We start from the raw sequence: 17,525 nt of genomic DNA, 5'->3' as shown, positions 1-17,525 counted from the left end.
TTTTACCAAATTAGACCTCCGCAATGCTTATCACCTGGTCAAAATCAGAGAAGGGGATGAATAGAAGACCGCCTTCAACACTCCATATGGCCATGATGAGTATTTGGTCATGCCTTTTGGGTTGGCCAACACACCAGCTGTGTTCCAAACGTCTTTGCCTTCGTATACTTCGATGACATCCTCATCTTCTTTTGCTCCTTGGATGAACGTAGGGCACATAGGAATAAAGGCACGTTTGCCAGGTACTCCAGAGGCTTCTCAAGAATCAGCTCTTTGTCAAGGCTGTGAAGTGCGAGGTTCCACAGCAGCACGGTCTTCTGTGGTCGAAGTAGACGCCTCAGAATCTGGAGTCTTATTGCAAAGGTTGCCTAAAGATAATAAACTGCACCCCTGTTGTTTCTTCTCCCACCGAATCTCATCTGCACGAGTCACGAGCCAGCGAGACTCACTGAGCTCTTCACAGGCTTAACTCCATTCCCGAATTTCCCCCGTCACGCTCCGCTCTCAATCACGGCACAATTGTATCTGATCAGGTCATCAACCCTCTGCTTTATAAGCACGCCAAGGACGTTACTCAGCGCTGTAGTGTCTCGCTCGTGTGCCCCCTACTTCCCTTGATAATTTGTCCCGTGTAATATCGCCCGTTGCGTGTTGGAACCTGACTGTGTTTTGGATATTGGCTTTGGACTTGCGCCTCCAGATTTGTTTGTTCTCACGGCTGGATCTCCGTTTATCGACACTCACCTGGCTATTCACGCTGATTTCTCCCCGTCGCTCCTCAACTGCAGTCGCACCCCCACGCCATGTGCGCACACTTGCGTCACACTTATTGCGTCACAGGGTATTCCCCTGCTCTTTCCTAGATGCACACACACACACACACACACACACGCACGCACACACACACACCCTGCTCTTCAAGCCCCTGTTCATTTAACCCTGCTGCATTCAATAAAATCAGTCTTTATCTTAATCTTAATCTTAAAATCAGTCTTTATCTAATCTTATTAATCTTTATCTTTATCTTATTAATCTAAGTTTATCTGTTTCTGCTATTGGGTCTTTCCTCTTTCCACGCTTGCCCGTGACAGTAACAAAAACCTGAACTTGTTAACATTGTGATCACAAGTAATGAAATTAATTGTCAAATATTTGTTTACTTTTTAAAATATCAAGATGTGTTAATATAATATAAATATCTTATAGTTTTTCCCCAACGTAGTCTTTTCCTACCCATCAGCTAGCCCATCATATAACTGCTGCCAAAAATAAATCCATTCGGCTGCATGCTTTCAAATTTCTAATGAGGCTAAAATACAGGGCACCATGTTTTAAATAGTTTACATTTTTTTGAATTGTCAATTGAAAAATATTTTACCCTTTAAATTTTTTTCATAAAAAATTTCGATTTTTAACATTTAAAAAAATAACATTTAAAATATAATTGTATCTTTTAAAAACACAGGTGCTGCAAATTTTGCACTCAACTGTACAACTGTAGCTACATAAAAAACAATTAAGTTTTGAAAGAATAAAATCTTCCATCAGACATCAGGCATGTTAAGTTAAGGGAATAGAGTATTTTCAGAGTATATAAGTTTTATTTTTATAGTGTGCCTGTATTCCACATGTTAAATTTAATACTAAATTACTTTGTCTGTAATTATTACTGGTTATTCAATACTGAATTATGAATAACAAAAATTATGGAGGGAGATTTTAACTTTAGTACTTTGGTTTTAAAGCAATCCGAACCTCCATTAATGGCAGTGGAGCGAGGGGTAAGAAGCCCCGTACCTCCGTTGTTGGTGCTACATTTCAAAGGACTACTTCATTCAGCAATGCTAGGAATGGCTATGAAAGGATGAAAGCTAACAGAGCCATTTACAATAGCATGAATGTTAATAAGTTAAGCTCCTACTAACTTTCATTCATCTTTATTTAGGTGTCATTCAGTGATAGCGTTTTGAGTGAAGTTTTCTGTTATACCTTTTTTCATAGTTAATTTTATTATTATTATTATTATTATTATTATTATTATCATCATCATTATTATTATCATTATCATTTTGAGAGTCTCTGGAGACTTCGTAAACATACATTTTTATTTCTTGATAAGAATTTTATTTTTGATGAGAATAATGCCTGAGTGGTCTGAACTGCAGAATGCATGCTTCAAATTAAGCTAACTAAGGCATGAATAGCCATAGCTGATGCATGAGATTGGATTTCGTTTGAAGTCCATTCAGTAGTGGATGTGGATGGTATCTTCTGCATGCATCACTGTTTGAAATATTTCAGAAATAGAATTGCAAGCAGACTCGCTTTATAAGTAATTCACAAAACTCTCTTGTTGGACAATGGGATTTGTATGTCTAAAGTGGACGGCCAAGTGCATTTATGACATGCAATTCCCATAACCATTTCAACTTTATCATTCTCTGATAAAGTTTTTTTTGTGCCTTTTTTTTGTCTTTTACATTCTCTCCCTTTGTTTTGATTATAGAACACAGAGGATACAGGACGAATTTCAATCACCTTCTTTCGTCTGTTTCGAGTCATGCGTTTGGTCAAGCTCTTGAGCAGAGGAGAAGGCATTCGGACACTACTCTGGACTTTCATTAAGTCATTTCAGGTATTCTTTAGTGTTCCTCATCCGCCAGCTCATTACAAACAAGAATAGTGATGGTCAATGGATAAAATTTACATTTCTGGATTAAGGATTACATTTCTGATTATCTCCTTTCCACTTCTCTGATGTTTTCCCCTCAGGCTCTGCCGTATGTCGCTTTGCTGATAGCCATGCTCTTCTTCATCTATGCAGTAATCGGAATGCAGGTTAAAAATGTTTTTGTTTTGGTAATTGTATAAATGCATTGACAGTGTACACTATGAGGTACTTGTAAAGACCAATAGAATTTAGTGTTGAATCTGACAGATTTGTAATTGATATGTGTTGCTTGTGATTTAGGTGTTTGGGAAGATTGCGATGGTGGATGAGACTCAGATTAATCGCAACAACAACTTCCAGACTTTTCCCCAAGCCGTACTCCTGCTTTTTAGGTATAAACCAAATCAGAATGTTCATGCACGTACAAGTTGGCAGTATTTCCAGGTGGATAATGATTAACAGTGGAGGTTATTCATTCGAAGTACAGTGGAACCTTGGATTACAAGCATAATTCGTTCCGGAAGTTTGGTCATATTTCAAAACACTCATAAACCAAATAGTTTTTTATCCATAAGAAATAATGGAGACTCAAATTATTTGTTCCACAGCCCCAAAAATATAAATACATAAAAATAATTAACACAAAATATAAAGTAAAAATAAAACAAATTAACATGCATTTTACCTTTAAAAAAAGTCAAAATAAATCCTGACAGATGCCCCGTACCTCCTCTTAACTAAAGTTTTTTTTTTTATAATCAAATGTCTCCACGTCACGCAACACAACAAATCAATTATGAAATTCGTTTGCCAACTGTTTTAGTTATCGATTTTTATCGATTTAATCGATTTGTTTAATCATTTAATCGATTCGCAGCCCTAAAATCAAGCATTCAATACGGTAGCAGAACCAATGAACATATGAGCTGTCTCTGGCCTGTATAGGATGTCTGTTTATTTAGCAAATTTAAAGTTTCCATTCAATGGAACCAAGGACCACAAACCTGTTCCAGCATAACAGTACCCTGTGCACAAAGCAAGCTTTATAAAGACATGGTTTGCCAAAGTCACTGTGACACACACACTTTTTACCCGACATCAGTGTGTAATAGTTTTGTTGAAATAGACAGATATCCACACATTCTGAGCAGAATGGTGTATGAACTAGTCTTTTTTGATTAAACATTAAAAGGGAATTGGTGTCACTATTTAATCATGTTAGTTCCTTATCTGACCTTAATGCTCAAGGTATTTTATGTACTTTAGGTCCCAGGTTCAAACCCCACAACCACCAAGTTGCCACTGTTGGGCCCTTGAGCAAGGCCCTTAACTCTCAACTGCTCAGATGTATAATGAGATAAAAATGTAAGTCGCTCTGGATAAGAGCGTCTGCCAAATGCCTAAATGTAAATGTACTTTATTTAAATATTCGATATTATATGCATGTTGTTCTTATAATTTGACAAACTTCCAAATTTACTCAACAATACCAAAAATCAACAAGCAAGCTAGCTCAATTATGATAAATGTTAGATATTTTAATATTTAATTACAATACCTGTGAACAAAAGTTGTAATCGTTACTTAAATAACTGTTGTTACCCACCTGGAGGTAATTTTGGCGTTGTTGTTATTCCACAAACCTGATTTGTCCTGGGGTAAACTTAGTATGGGGAACTTGTAGAGGTACAGTATGCAGTACAGTAAACAATAAACCAAAATCAGTGTTTTGCAGGATAAGCCATTACTTTTTAAAAATGCATCAGTAGTCTCAGGTAGTGTTTCTGAAGTTGTAAAAGGAAGTTGGCTCTTAAGGCTCCAAGTTACTGATCGCCCCAACTGATCGTAGCACAGCTCAGGCCCTAGCCTCAGCTTCCTAACTGGGATATGTGAAAAGAATTTTCAGTGTGTTGTAAGGTAGGACTGGGCAATTAATTAAAACAGACATTTAGAACATCTAATGAATCTAATCTGGCACATGTTAGTTTTTTTTTTTTTTTTTTTGTTAAGTCTAGTGTGTGTTGATGTACTGTCCCCTAACAACATGCTACTGCGTGCATAGTCACATGACTCTGTTCTCTTCATAGTCACATGACTCCATTCTGTCCTGTCTGCCCCATGGAAGAGAATTATTTAATTAGAAAAATGATCCTTGCTTTAATATTTGAGTATGTTTACAGTAGAAACCTTGTCAGAGATCTATGAGGACAAAATCGAAACGAAATGTGTAATTAATCATGATATTGATTTTAGGTCATATCATCCAGCACTACTGTAAGGCACATGTGACACATAATTTAATTCTCATCGAGTCTTAATTAGAATGTCAGTTCTTTTGGACATTTTGCTTCGTTTTTTGTTGGTCTGAAATTCAGTCTATTATGTAATCTGTTAATTTTTGTCTTTACATACTGTTTAAACATTTTTATGTAAGAGTTAAGAGTGAAAATCTGTCAAAGTCTATCTGTCAGAAATTTCTTATTCAGGAGCAGAACCGCATTTTCTTCAGGCATTAAGGCTACAAGTTTCGCAGGCACAATTTTAAAAATGATTATTAATTTCACTGACCCAATAGGGCAGAACTCGAGAAATGTCGAGGAATTAAAGATTAGAGTGCCTAAGCTGCATTTTGCTGCAAATTGGCTGATACTGAAGTAAATACATGAAATAAATGCAGGCTTCCTCTCTCCCTCTCTCTCAATCTTTCTCTTTGTCTAGGTGTGCTACAGGAGAGGCCTGGCAGGAGATCATGCTAGCATGTTTGCCTGGTAAACAATGCGACACTGAATCAGAAATCACCCTGGGAGAAGAGAAGTCATGTGGCAATGGTTTTGCAATCATCTACTTCATCAGCTTCTACATGCTTTGTGCTTTTCTGGTATTTAAGAACAAAAATGTATGTTACATCTTTGATAGTTCAGATTTCAGGTGTGCTGCGGTAACTTACAAATCTTTTCCAGATCATCAATTTGTTTGTGGCTGTCATTATGGATAATTTTGACTATCTGACGCGCGACTGGTCAATCCTTGGGCCGCATCACTTGGATGAATTCAAGAGGATTTGGTCTGAATATGACCCGGAAGCAAAGTGAGTTCCACAGCATTGTGGACTGGTATAAATCAGTGTGTGCATGTGTTGTTTTTTTTCTGTTCCTATAGTAAGTGTGTATCTTTCACAGAGGGAGGATAAAACATTTGGATGTCGTAACATTATTGCGTAGGATTCAGCCACCACTGGGCTTCGGTAAACTCTGTCCCCACAGGGTGGCATGCAAGGTGAGAGTAAAACATATACACACGTCAAGTCATTTCAGTTACATATGAAAATGTTTACTTTTGTAAATGCAGACACACTCGAATATGAAACATACTTTTAAAGAAGCACATAGACTAAAATCTAAAGGTAGGATAATCTATAGCCGTGTAAAAGGTAATGCACCTTCTGTTTTTATTTATGTGTAAAACTTCAAGCCGAAACGAAATAACATTGTAGTGATACTCCAGAATACTTTATGGTCGATTTATTGACTGCAAGGTGCCCAGGTCCTGTGGCTGCAAAACAAGCCCGAATCATCACCCCTCTACTGCAGTGCTTGACAGTGGGTATGAGGTGTTTCTGCTGAAATGCTGAAACTATAGGACATTGTTCCAAAAGTGTTGTGTGGTTTGTTTAGAACCTTAGTCATGCTTCCGTGTTCTTTTAGAGAGAAGAGTTTTCTCCTAGGAACACTTCCAAACAAACCATACTTGTTCAGTCTTCTTCTAATTGTGCTGTCATAGCCTTTAAAATGTAACATGTATTGCATGTTTTGACCTTGTGGTGAGACATCTACTCCGGGAAAGATTTGCAAATTTCCTGAATGCTTTCCACTTAAAAATAATCTTTCTTAGAGTATTCGTAAGTGGACGTTGAACTCCAAATTGTTTGAACATATTTTCAGTATAAAATTGTTTCTAACTCTTCCCAGATTGATATGCGGCAACAATCGCTTTCCCTCTTTTCATTTTGTTAACACACACCTCTATACTTTCACCTTTGTCTGCACACCTTGATCAAGGGCTAATCATTAGAAATACCATTAATTACAATTGTCATCAATATTCTTTTATTGTTGAATAATTTAGGGGTTATGAAGCCACCTAATCATGCATGCACACTGATTCAGCTACTATCAAAGGTATCAGAAACCTTTGCTCAACATGACCCATGTTCACCAAATATTTACACAACCAAACACACCCACACACACACTGGTAATGACATAATCTGTTAAAACAATACCTTTAAGCCTTTGTTTGTGATCCTGAAATCATATCGCCTTTGTGTTTTTTAGAGGCTGGTTGCCATGAACATGCCACTAAACAGTGACGGTACTGTCATGTTTAATGCCACCCTTTTTGCTCTGGTCAGAACAGCTCTAAAGATCAAAACTGAAGGTAAGAGATGCATTTTAGTTCATTTTGCTTTTAGGGAAATTTCACATCACAGCAGCCTTGAAGTGTGAAGTCACATGTTCTTTTAGAGACTCCAAAGAACGATTTTTTTTATTGCTCGCTTTTGAAAAAGTAGATTAAACTTCACTTATACCATGTCAGTGCCATTATTTCAGCTGTAAAAATATGAACTAATCCCAGTAAAAATTCTAATTGATACCTATTGGTGCAGGTGTTCATTTTGAGCAAGTACCTTAAAAAAGTTGCAGATTATTAAATCCAGCACATAACTATTCATAAAATTAATATTTTGATTTCACTTTAGGTTCAGGTTAAACTTCAGGCAGATATCTTAGTACTGCAAACGTTTCACTAAGTTTTATCCAGCAGTCGATTTAAGACGCACCCACTGTTTGAGCGTTTGAGAGCACAGTACGCTACCGAAACTTTCTGTTTATAATTTGCCACATAACTGCGCATAACTTCACTCTTACTTAACATTTAGATTTCATTTATGGCACAAGTTAAACCTCAGACAAATACAGAAGGACTGGCAAAGATTTTAAGAGACTGGTTTCAGATCCTTTAATGTATGACATATAAAGACATTATTGAAAGAGCGAGTGCTGACCAATGAATAGACTAAACCTTTTTTTTATTGATATAGATAAATTATAATTATTATGACAAACAGTCATATAGTGTTAATCAAATGATGCAACATTAAATCTTGTGTGTGTGTGTGTGTGTGTGTGTGTGTGTGTGTGTGTGTGTGTGTGTGTGATCTGCAAAAAAAAAAAAAAATTGTACTTCAGGAAATTTGGAGCAGGCCAATGAGGAACTGAGGGCCGTCATCAAGAAGATCTGGAAGAGAACTAGTTCAAAACTCCTGGATCAAGTGGTGCCACCTGCAGGAGGTTAGACACGTTGGATCACAAACCCACATGCACATATTATTTATTTGGAATTTATACCAGTTCTGATTGCGATTATTGACAACATGGTGCAGTAGTGGTTAGCACTGTGGCCCCGCACCTCCCGCCTTTCAGTCTGGGTGGATGGAGTTTACGTTCACGTGTTCTGCAAGTACTTGCTGGGTTCCCCCGTGTACTCTGGTTTCCTCCCACAATCCAAAGTAAGATTAGGCTATTTGGCGTTTCCTGATTGCCCGGAGTGTGTGAGGGTGTATTCAGGGTGTTCCTTGCCTGTTGCGCCGTGTCCCCAGGGATACTGTAGGTCTCAGGAGTGTTTATGATTTTGTTAGTTGAATTTTGCATGAGAATGAGAACAGAAAAATACATTGTATATCAGAAAAGCTGAACAGTTTCCTGAGTAGATGAGCAGCTGTTTTTTAGACAGCAATCACAAAGGCATGCACAGAATGATACAGAGAATGATAATCTCCTTCTTTGACTCTTTTTTAATTTTTCAGTTGTATTCTAGATTATGAAATGTATCAGAAAGTACTTTAATTCAAGTGTTTTTTACCCAAACAGAACAATATAATTAAATGATATAGCATACACAACCAACCATTACACCATCCCATTTTTTTTTTATATCAGCATGTTAATTTTTTTTTTTTTTGTACTTACATTCTTAACCAAGTGAAACAGAGAACTTTACATTTGCACAATAAAATCTTGGCATATTAAAGCAACCGAGTGCCAAATCTGCGTACTTAATTCTTGTTAATTTAAATAAACTGTTTCCTGAAACAATTTGTGGATTTATTTAACGAGGTAGTCATGCTAGCCCTAGCATCTTATCTTTTTGCTTGCACGGTCCTTTACTGTAAATGTTACCTCTACTTTACATGTCTGTGTGAATCAGGTGCTTATCTGTGTTTCCTTCGGCGGAAAGTAAGATGAGCGTGCTCGCTGAAGCGAACTTGATAAGATGTTATTTCCCTTGTCCCTAGCAAACTCTTACCACCACCAGCACCCCCATAAACCCCAAGTGCACAGTCTGTTTTCCTGTTTTCCTACCTAGAACCTTTTAAGTCTCAGTCTGTCATCCTGTCTGTGACCATAAGATGTTTGATTAACCCATACAAAAAAGAAAAAAGTACATTTTATTTTGCACACAGCTGACATGACAGTTGCTCTGCTGAATGTTAGGCCACACAGTTACTCTTGTTATCGCAGGACCTATTTAAACATTGTTTATGTTGGTGCTCTGCATGCAATATTCTAATTTTAATATCTAACATCTAAGCTTAGGCTGCGCCGGTGAGGCCAAATGTTTCCCCCTGTTTTTATAAAATTTCAGGGTTTTTAATTGCCAGTGAAATACTATCACTTTGTCTTTATTAAGCTATTTTGTTTTCACTTCATATGCTTAGGATCAGTGTCTTGCTGAAAGACTCAGTTGTTTGCTAGACTGTTTAAAGAGACTGTCAGCTTGGTCTGTGTAAACTGTTGACCCAATTGATTTCGACAATGTGAATTAAAGCAGAAATAAACCAGTCTCTAATTGATCACTTTCAAGTGATTCAAGTGGGACGGGAACAAAGTAGATGTGCTAATTGACTTGCCAAAGGAAATGTGTAAGAACTGATCTTTATCCTAGTATATGTAAACATTCTGACTGTATGTGCTATAGGCCCAGATCCATTTTTTTTTTAGTTTAAGAAAAAAATCCAATAAGCCAGCAACATTTTCGAGTTACTTTGAGAAATGCTGGAACATTAAGAGATAACACTGGAAGAGATAACATTATTAAGAATAATTCTTCTGGACTTTATGAAGTTTAGAGCCACGTGGGAAGCATAAAGATTCAAATGATTATGTAAATAGCAAAAATATTTATATGAACTATTTTAGGAAATCTTGTTTTGTTATAATTTCTGATAATCTAAGGGTGTAATTTGTGCAAAAGTCACTGTTCGGTTTCTTTTTTTGGTATAGTTAATTTACAATTATTTTTGTTAATTTACAACAACAATAAAAAAACGACCGTATGTTATTCAGTTTAACAAATGCCTGTGCATGATGTACAGTGATATAAGGTGTTCTGTATCTCCGGACACGGAACAACCTCAGGGTACTTGTCCCAGACTTCTAGAAACTTCCAGTGATTTATTCTGGTGTTAGTGAAGGCAGTATTTGTGTGTTTTTTCTCTCCCAGATGATGAAGTTACAGTGGGGAAGTTCTATGCCACGTTCCTGATACAGGACTACTTTAGGAAATTCAAGAAACGCAAAGAGCTCGGTCTTGTGGGACGCCACCCTGCGAGTCATAGCACGGCCATTGCACTACAGGTGAGACAATAACTGCATTTCAACCTAAAATACCGGCTTTTCAGCATACTAATGTTGAAAAATGACTTGCCCAGACTGGTGGAATTTTTTCTGCCTGACTCCCAGGCTCTTGGACTCCAAGCCACATATAGGATTTTTAAAATTCCCTTTGTGTATGACATTGTATTTGCATAGTGAATAAATAGAGAATGTATTGATATCTGAACCAAAAACAGAGTGTGACACAAATGCCACTGTGGAAAAAGAAGCTAGAAGCTTAAAATGAATATTCACTGTTTGTATGTATGGCCATGTTTGCAGATGACATTGTGCTTTGTAGCAAGAGCAGGGAACAGGTGGAGAAAAATTTGGAGAGGTGGAGGTATGCTCTGGAAAGCAGAGGAATGAAGGTTAGCCGCAGTAAGACGGAATACATGTGTGTAAATAAGGGGAACCCAAGAGGAACGGTGAGGATACAGGGAACAGAGGTAAAGAAGGTGCAGGATTTTAAGTACTTAGTGTCAACGGTCCAGAGCAACGGAGAGTGTGGAAAGGAGGTGAAGAGGTGGGTACAGGCAGGTTGGAATGGGTGGAGAAAAGTGTCAGGTGTGTTGTGCGATAAAAGAGTATCAGCGAGAATAAAAGGAAAGGTGTACAGGACAGTGGTGAGACCAGCACTGCTCTACAGCCTAGAGACAGTGGCGCTGAAGAAAAGACAGGAGGCAGAGTTGGAGGTAGCAGAGCTGAAGATGTTGAGGTTCTCTTTGGGAGTGACAAGGATGGATAGGATCAAGAATGAGTTTATCAGAGGGACAACCCACGTTAGATGTTTTGGAGATAAAGTCAGAGAGGCCAGATTGAGGTGGTTTGGGCATGTTCAGAGGAGAGATGGTGAATATATCGGTAGAAGGATGCTGAGGTTAGAACTGCCAGGCAGGAGGTCTAGAGGAAGACCAAAGTGGAGATTTATGGATACAGTGAGAAAGGACATGAAGTTAGTTGGTGTGAGAGAAGAGGAAGCAGAGGATAGGGTTAGATGGAGGCAAATGATTCGCTGTGGCGACCCCTGAAAGGGAACAGCCCAAAGACAAAGAAGAAGAAGAGTGTGTATGGCCATGCATATATATTTATATGTATAACAGCTTGTCTCCATGATTGTAGGAATATGTCACAGTTTTGACCTTGGGGGATATTTAGCTTGTCCCCATAAGGAATGCTTTTTAATTAGAACTAACAGCCAAGAGACATTTACTAGTTTAATGTGTGTAGGTATGTGTGTGAGTGTGTTTTTTGTGTATTTGTGATTTCATATGTGTTTCCATGGTAGGCTGGTCTGCGGACACTCCATGACATCGGCCCTGAGATTCGCAGAGCCATATCATGTGATCTACAAGATGAAGATCTGGTAGATTTTAACCCTGATGAAGAAGAAGACATATACCGGGTAAAAATTAGTTGCGACTTCTGCCGCTAATGTGTCTGTTTTCATTGAGCTGTAAGGGGAAAGAAGTGAAGACCATTGCTCCATTCAGTTGTTCATGTTATGTCTGTGAGAAGCACTACCTAACCTGCTGAAGACTAAATATATGGACCGTATATGTATACTGTATATACACTACGGCTTAAAGAAAATAGGGATGAATAAGGGGAACATTTCTGAAGCTGTGTAAAACAACATTAAAATGTAGTTCCGTGAGTTTCATATAGAGCTTTATTAACTGTTTAACATCAACTTTATGACTGTTTTTTTTATCATGCATAGCATCATAGGTTACTGTGTGTTCACTGTGTTTCTCCCAGAGAAATGGTGGCCTCTTTGGAAACCATGTCAATCATGTCAACGGGGATCACAGAGGCTCATCCACCTCCACTAACGTCACCCAGCGACCCCTCCACGTCCCACCCCTTCCCTTCTATGTCCAAGTTGAACCTCCTCCGCAGCCTCTTTATGCCCAAAATCGTCCATATTCAAACCCCAATTTGTGCTTCAAGTCCCCCAAATCCTCGAACTCCAACCTCAACAATGCCAATGTGCCATGCATGCCTGTCCTTACCAATGGAGGGCAGCACCGCCCTCATCCAGATCGGCCCACCAGAAGCCGGGTGTCTTCCCTGGGTTCCTACCTCAACCTCAGGAGTGATGCAGAATCACAGCGAAAGTCTCATTTTAAGAGGTGAGAGCACATTTCCGTTAGGTTTTGTTGGAGACTAAATGTTATGCATATTGAGGTGTATATTAAGGATTAGCTTTTCTACACTTAAATAGTTTCCAAATGTGTATATATTGCCAGCAAAAGGTTTACACTTTTTTTTTTTGCATTATTATATGATTATATAAAGGCGTAGTACAATATAGTGTCTCATCATTTTCTTTTTCCAGCACGACCTAGGCTATATGTTAAAAATGTAATTTAAAAAAAATAAATAAATAAATAAACCCTGAAAAATTTGATACACATTTAAAAAAATAAATAAATGTCAAACATTCCCGAACAGATTAAACCTTATTTTAATACAAATCACAAAAACACCTATTTTTTAAGAAATATAATTGAAAATGTTAATATAAACAATAGCAAACAAAAATATAATGTGTGTATATATATATATATATATACATATAAATATATTATATAAATATTTATAAAATATTGAGAATTATTATAAAAAAAATATCTATATATAAAACAATATTGTTTTGCGGATATTTGATTCATGATCCATTTTCAACAAATTAATAAAACACACACAAAACTTTACAAATTATAGTTAGAACCACTTTTATTCAAACATATATACTTGTTTATTTATATAAACAATAACAATTTTTTTTTTACTTAATTAAACCTATTAATACCAAAATAAATCACTCAAATCTAATCCACACACGCTCTAACAGTTTTTTTTACAGTATTTGCAATGCCTCTTCTGGTTTACACACATGGGTCACACAGTCAAGTAAATACCACGTTTATGGATGGTTATATACCCTGCCTTATCAATAAATCATAAGGCAGGGCTCATAGTGGGCACATGCATTTAAAGGACATACCAGTACCATAATGACATAATTTTAGAAAAGGGGGAATTTTATGTTAAGACCTTATAATGTGACTCAATATAATGTGACACAAAGTTATTAAGCACTTTTCAGTATAAGTTTAAGGCATTATCACAGAGATATCAAAACTCCCTTCACAATTTTGCATCTTCAGTGTATTGAGGTCATATAGGTACTGTAGGCACAATTTGTTGGCGTTTGTATAAATCCCCGAGGAGGACTACATCGAAATCCATTGGGTACATTTTGTAAACGACCCAAAATAACTGGCTTCCTCCTGTTGAATAGAGCCCATAACATGCAGTGTAAAAGTTATTCAGCATTATGAGCTCTAAATGAGTACTGGGTTTCGTGTGCATACATGCAAATGTTTATGAGCTATGCAGCAAAATCCCGTGCTTTACTGTATATATATATATATATATATATATATATATGTATGTATGTGCAAGCGTGTGTGTGTGTGAGTTTAGTCTGTGTGTGACCTGGGTATGTTAGTGTGTTTGTATGTGTCATGTAAGACCGTGTGTGTGTGTGTGTGTGTGTGTGTGTGTGAGCATATAGTGGTGTCAGTCTGTGTAATTTGTGAGCCAGACAGCAGCCATTCCCAATTAGTTAGTGTGTGTGTGTGTGTGTGTGTGAATGTCGTCCTACAAGCTATAATGTATTTAGCTGTAACTGTAATTTTGTAATTAGTTACTTTAAAAAGTAACGTCTCCCAACACTGCTTGTTAGTGTGTGTGATGTACAGTATGAGTGTTTGTGTGTGTGTGTAAGAGAGAGAGATGTATGTGTTAGTGTGTAGAAAAGGGTTAATCTTATGTTAAGACATTCAAAAGGCTGTGGATGGAGTTTTTGAGAATGTTAAGGCCCCCAGAAAGCCCCGAATGGTGAAAAAAAAAAACCTTCACACACAATCATCATCATGGAAAATCATCACTTGCGGAAAAAGCGGAACTATATGACAGCGGAACTATATGACAGCAGCACTTTCAGACATCAGCACTATCATAGCAATGACAGAGTCATGTCATAGTGTTTAGGCCCCAATAATAATAAGTACAATGCCATCGTGGTGATGTCATAATGCTTGGGCCCTTATAATTTACAGGGAAGTAAGATCTAGTCCAAAGAAGCAGTCTAGTACTGGTTTTTCCATGGTATTCGCTATGCCACATGACTGCGAAGAAAAAGAAATGTTTTTTTTTTTTTTGTCTTTTTCAGTTGTTTTTATAAAATTATTATAAATTATAATGAGTATTATTGTGAGTTCTGCATTATTTGCAACGCAAGAGTATTTTGTGTTATGAAGGACTGTTGCAAAGCTTCCAAACTTATTGTATACTCATAGAGAAACATGTATGTTTATACAAAATGTAAAGTATTTCTATCAAATAAATAAAACTTTAAATAAATACAAATAATAAAGAGAAAAAATAATCTATGTCTATTAGCGCGAGAAATGAAAAATTTAAATGAATAATTGAATAGTCAGACGACTTTGTGTATCCAGAAATACTGTACCAGCAGCTTTTTCTATACAATTTCTTAAATAACACCATCATACTGGTCTGTCTTGTCTTGCTATTGTAACTCATGGGCTTCTAGACCCTGGGGCGATCAACAGTGGAGTCAGTTGTTCAGGATCTGTTCCAGCCTGCAAATGGTATTCCTGGTATTCACCAAGTTAAAGCATTTCGATGGCCTTCTCTCTACTAGCGTTGTCTAAATGGGGCATAATAGTGTGCGGACAAAATGCACAATCAGAAGGTTTTTATTTCTTCTGATAATGAGCTCAGTTCCAGAGTTCAGACATTTTTATAGCTTGTTTTTATAATTATATATATTATGTATAATATACATTAATATATAATATACATTAACTAATTTCCCGATTTGTCTAGTTCAACAGCATTTGCTGAAATTCCTTTTTATTTTTCCCAGCCACAAATAAAATTGTTGATAACTATTTTTTTTGTTTGCGTCTTATCCTTGCATCTTATCCGAATCCGGTCACTTTGAATTAATATGTGATGCTGCTACATTTCATTGCATTAACAGTGAGTCAGGTTTACCTAAAATAAACTTTGTTTAAAAAACTATTTTCTCATCTGATAACTGTTTTCTATTTTATCTTTTATGCCTGTCCATCCATCCGTCCATCTATATATGCACGCATATGTGCCTGACGGAACAGACCACGATACTATGAGACCTATATTAGGTATTTGTATGCTCTTTATTAATTTACATGGCATACAATGTCTTAAACTTATACAGGGGACATGTGTTGTTTCTATGTAAATGAAGACAATATTTTGACAGATTTCATAAGTTTCATACAGAGTTTCATTTAATTCCAGGTCAGACTCAACAGCTGGTTTTTACCCCACCATCTGCCGACAAGGCTCCCTCCACCGTGATGTCAGCGATGATGACAGAGCTTCAGTGGAGTATTACAGTGGGGAGGAGTTTCAGGAGGATGACCTCATGCTGGCCGCGGATAGGTATCTTACACTCTTACTGTATTCAGTTCATAGCAGCTTTATTGGCATGGTCATATATAGCCTGAGTAGGGCTGGGTGATAGACAAATATGGATAATTTCATATCTCGAAAAAATGTATGTAGTGATATATTATGCTTTCTTTACTATGCATTCACAATGGCTGGAACAGTCACAAAAGAGACCATAAAAACCCAAAGAAACATAATACAACAAAGTAAATATGAACGCACTATTCAGCTTCAAGTTATATCCAAATAATACAAGTACCTTGGTCATTTTTGGGAAAAAAAAATCTCATCTTTTATTTTGGCTTCTACTTCTTCTAATTGCTGTTGTTCTACACTCCTTTACTAGATCTTCGCTTCAACATTAATGAAATAAATCTTTTGCGACAGTATCCTACATTCCCGATATTAATTACTGGCAAAACATTTGAATCCATCTGTTCGATAAGTTTCTTTATTAATCAATTATGGGTATGCATTGTTTTTATGCTCCTTTATGTCCCTGGCTCCAGAAGGTCATATAAAGAGTATAAGGACACAGTAAGCAGCTTGGAGTCAAACCCTCCTCATGAGACCCAAGACCCTGAGTGTTTTTATGATGATGATGAGCAGCCCATTTGCCAAGAACCCAAGAAATCGCCGATAAGAAGACTTTTACCCTCAACACCTCAGGGTGAGGTCATTTCTAAAGTCTGCAAAAAAGATTTGGTAGTTTTTTATCTGCATTTGTTCATCAATAAAACGTTTGTCTACTAGACAACACTTAATAGGCAAAGAATTTACAATATACAGGGGTTGGACAATGAAACTGAAACGCCTGGTTTTAGACCACAATAATTCATTAGTATGGTGAAGGGCCTCCTTTCACGGCCAATACAGCATCAATTCGTCTTGGGAATGACAGATACAAGTCCTGCACAGTTGCCAGAGGGATTTTGAGCCATTCTTCTTGCAGAATAGTGTCCAGGTCACTACGTGATGCTGGTGGAGGAAAATGTTTCCTGACTCGCTCCTCAAAAAAAACCCAAAGTAGCTCAATAATATTTAGACCTGGTGACTGTGCAGGCCATGGGAGAACTTCACTTTCATGTTCATCAAACCACTCTATCACTAGTCTTGCTGTGTGTAGTGTTGCATTATCATCCTGATATTGCAGCCCAAACCATCACTGATCCACTCCCAAGCTTCACTTTGGACATGCAACAGTCTGGGTGGTGCGCTTCTTTGGGGCTTCTTCACACCGTAACTCTCTCGGATGTGGGAAAGACAGTAAAGGTGGACTCATCAGAGAGAACAATACATCTTTCACATTGTCCACACCCCAAGATTTTCGCTGCTGGCACCATTAAAACCGCCGTTTGGCATTGGCGCGGGTGAACAAAGGTTTGGCTATACAGCCTGTACATTGACCCTGTGGAGCTCCCGACGAACAGTTTTGGTGCAGCTGTGGTTTTATTTTTTCTGGATACAACCCAGGTTAGCACCTGGACATCCCCTTTAGACAGCTTCCTCTTGCATCCACAGTTACTCCTGTTGGATGTGGTTCGTCCATTTTGGTGGTATGTTGGTATGCTCTTTTAAACTCTGATATGTCACACATAATG

The 17,525-nt window shown here is 37.4% G+C and overlaps 1 protein-coding gene across 2 annotated transcripts in view; it reads left to right on the top strand.

Annotated features, from left to right (window-relative positions):
• Positions 1-17,525, top strand: part of cacna1db (calcium channel, voltage-dependent, L type, alpha 1D subunit, b) — a 135,059-nt gene that overhangs the window by 107,983 nt on the left and 9,551 nt on the right. For both annotated transcript variants that reach the window (XM_053503895.1, XM_053503894.1), the window contains exons 31-44: positions 2,507-2,635; positions 2,773-2,838; positions 2,972-3,063; positions 5,390-5,549; positions 5,632-5,759; positions 5,851-5,947; positions 7,006-7,108; positions 7,921-8,022; positions 10,235-10,368; positions 11,675-11,791; positions 12,148-12,521; positions 15,606-15,632; positions 15,772-15,915; positions 16,434-16,594. In XM_053503895.1, the coding sequence (XP_053359870.1) occupies positions 2,507-2,635; positions 2,773-2,838; positions 2,972-3,063; positions 5,390-5,549; positions 5,632-5,759; positions 5,851-5,947; positions 7,006-7,108; positions 7,921-8,022; positions 10,235-10,368; positions 11,675-11,791; positions 12,148-12,521; positions 15,606-15,632; positions 15,772-15,915; positions 16,434-16,594 (1,834 nt within the window). The remainder of the gene's footprint in view (positions 1-2,506; positions 2,636-2,772; positions 2,839-2,971; positions 3,064-5,389; positions 5,550-5,631; positions 5,760-5,850; positions 5,948-7,005; positions 7,109-7,920; positions 8,023-10,234; positions 10,369-11,674; positions 11,792-12,147; positions 12,522-15,605; positions 15,633-15,771; positions 15,916-16,433; positions 16,595-17,525) is intronic.

Source organism: Clarias gariepinus, chromosome 9 (genome assembly GCF_024256425.1).
Source record: "Clarias gariepinus isolate MV-2021 ecotype Netherlands chromosome 9, CGAR_prim_01v2, whole genome shotgun sequence".
Taxonomy (NCBI): domain Eukaryota; kingdom Metazoa; phylum Chordata; class Actinopteri; order Siluriformes; family Clariidae; genus Clarias; species Clarias gariepinus.
The sequence above is the reverse complement of the archived record's forward strand: the minus strand, read 5'-3'. Positions and strand labels throughout refer to the sequence as shown.